Genomic DNA, 2,500 nt, shown 5'->3' on the forward strand with positions numbered 1-2,500 from the left:
AAAGCGAAGCGACCTGGACCTCGGCAGAATTTGAAACAATAATAATAATAATAATAATAATAATAATAATAATAATAATAATAATAATAATAATAATAATTCTTTCTGTTGGAAGCACAAGGCCTCGAATTTGAGAAAAGGGATTGAGTCAATTTACATCAACCCCAGTACGTAACTGGTACTGATTTTATCGACCCCCCCGAAAGGATGAAAGGCAAAGTCGACCCCGGCGGAATTTGGAATTATAATAATAATAATAATAATAACAACAACAATAACGATAATAATAATTAATTCGTTTATTGGCCACAAGGGCTGACAAAAATCAATTAAAACAGAAAGGGACAAACACAGGACGGAAGTTACAAAAGGGTTTTGTCCGTTTGAAATAATAATAATAATAATCTAGAAGTCCAAAATGTGGTCCTTTGCTATTCGCAAGACCCGCAGAAGAGAAAGCAGGTCAACCCCCGACACCGAGAGCTTCGACGGATGGATGAATGCACATCCAGGCTCAGCGGTTGCGTAGGAAGTCGGGGACAAGAAACAGGAAGAAAGAGTGAGAGAAAGTTGGGGCGAAAGAGTACAAAAGGGGTCGCCAACCTCCACTCCCTGCCGGAGCCTCGTGGATCTTTTAGGTGTTTTCGCTCAATAAACACACACAGCGCCCAGTCTGGGAAGCGAAACCGCGATCCTTCGACCGCGAGTCCGCTGCCCAAACCACTGGGCCATTGGTGGCCTCCACTGCTGCTGCTGTTTGGGCAGCTATAGCGTCTTCAGCCGGAATTAGCCGGAACGTAGTCGAGGCATAAAGGGGAACAAGGATGTACTTGAAAGAAGGACTTATATTGAGTGGAAAGTACAGCAACAGTTTGAGATTTTTCCTGTATTTACTGAACGGACCATGAGGTGATAGGATGCCTTATTAAGAAGTCAAACCAAAATCTGCTGTGGATGTAGAAAACATCTAAATACTATCAGACGGATAACATTTATATACACATTATATATACATTGACACACACATACATACATATACACACACAAACATTTATTTATGTATATATATATATATACACATTATATATACATTGACACACACATACATACATATACATATATATACACACACAAACATTTATTTATATATATATATATACACACATTATATATACATTGACACATACATACATATACATATATATACACACACAAACATTTATTTATTTAAATATATATATATACTCTTATATATGGATGTATGTGCATATACGTGCATTTAAGAGTATTGATAATTAACAGTACATAGATAAATATACATTCACATGTATATACACATATAAAGATCTTATATACATATATATATACTTATATACAATATATATATATGATATAATTATATACATAATATATAGACATTCAAACATATGTGTATATACACACACACAACTTATATGTAACTATTCAAACATATATATACACAATCAAAGCACAAATACTTAACAGCCATACATATATATAAACATAAATAAATATATATATATATATCCATTCACACATTCATATATACAATTTATACATACATATATACACACACACATACACACATATATATATAAAATAATAATATTATTAGGGAGTATAACTCCAAACTTATAGGGAAAAATTCAATTTAGTAATACTAAATCAAATTTCGCAATTTATATTACATGTTTATAAATTAGAGAAGTTCTAGGTAAATCTTTTATCGTACCTTTAATTATTTTCTACATGGTAATAACATGGTATGATTTAATTATATCATTGCTGAATTGCTACATGGTGGTTCTTCTCTAATTTCTATACATACATACCCACACACACACACATATATATATATATACACACATATATATATGCTCTTTTACTCTTTTACTTGTTTCAGTCATTTGACTGTGGCCATGCTGGAGCACCGCCTTTAGTCGATCAAATCAACCCCAGGGCTTATTGTATCGGTGTCTTTTGCCGAACCACTAAGTTATATAATATATATATATACATATACACACATACACACACACACACATATATATATTTATAAACACACACGCATATTCATACATACATACATACGGGCGTTAAAAGCTAACATTATCACATAATCGTCAAAGCCGTCATCAGCATTATCGTCATCCGTCATCCTTCAACTCTGCCCTTATAAATATTATTGTTGTTGTCGTTGTCGTGTCGTCGTCGTCCTGATGGAGAGAAAGATAAAGAAGAAGAAGCAAGGGGTCGGCTTGGCTCATTTAATGAGGCAATTACAATATGGGAAATTACAGGGTCACGCCAAATTGCCACCGGTGAGTTTTTGCGAAGGACCTTCAACCGTTTGTTTTGTTGCTTGTTGTTGTTGTTGTTGTTGTGTTCTTGTTGTTCTTGTTGTTCTTGTAGCTGCTGTTATTATTGTTGTTTAGCCCAAGGTCAGTCCTCATCCAAAGAGACAGACTAGTGATCAAAT

General features: G+C 34.0%; 1 protein-coding gene across 1 annotated transcript in view; it reads left to right on the forward strand.

Moving 5' to 3' along the window:
- Positions 1-2,050: 2,050 nt before the first annotated feature.
- Positions 2,051-2,500, forward strand: part of LOC115226914 — a gene marked incomplete at its 3' end in the record, with an annotated part of 18,163 nt that continues 17,713 nt past the window's right edge. The window contains exon 1 of the mRNA XM_029797893.2: positions 2,051-2,342. Within this exon, the coding sequence (XP_029653753.2) occupies positions 2,241-2,342 (102 nt within the window). The remainder of the gene's footprint in view (positions 2,343-2,500) is intronic.

The sequence above is a fragment of the Octopus sinensis genome, unplaced genomic scaffold (genome assembly GCF_006345805.1).
Source record: "Octopus sinensis unplaced genomic scaffold, ASM634580v1 Contig00514, whole genome shotgun sequence".
In the NCBI taxonomy this organism is placed as follows: Eukaryota; Metazoa; Mollusca; class Cephalopoda; order Octopoda; family Octopodidae; genus Octopus; species Octopus sinensis.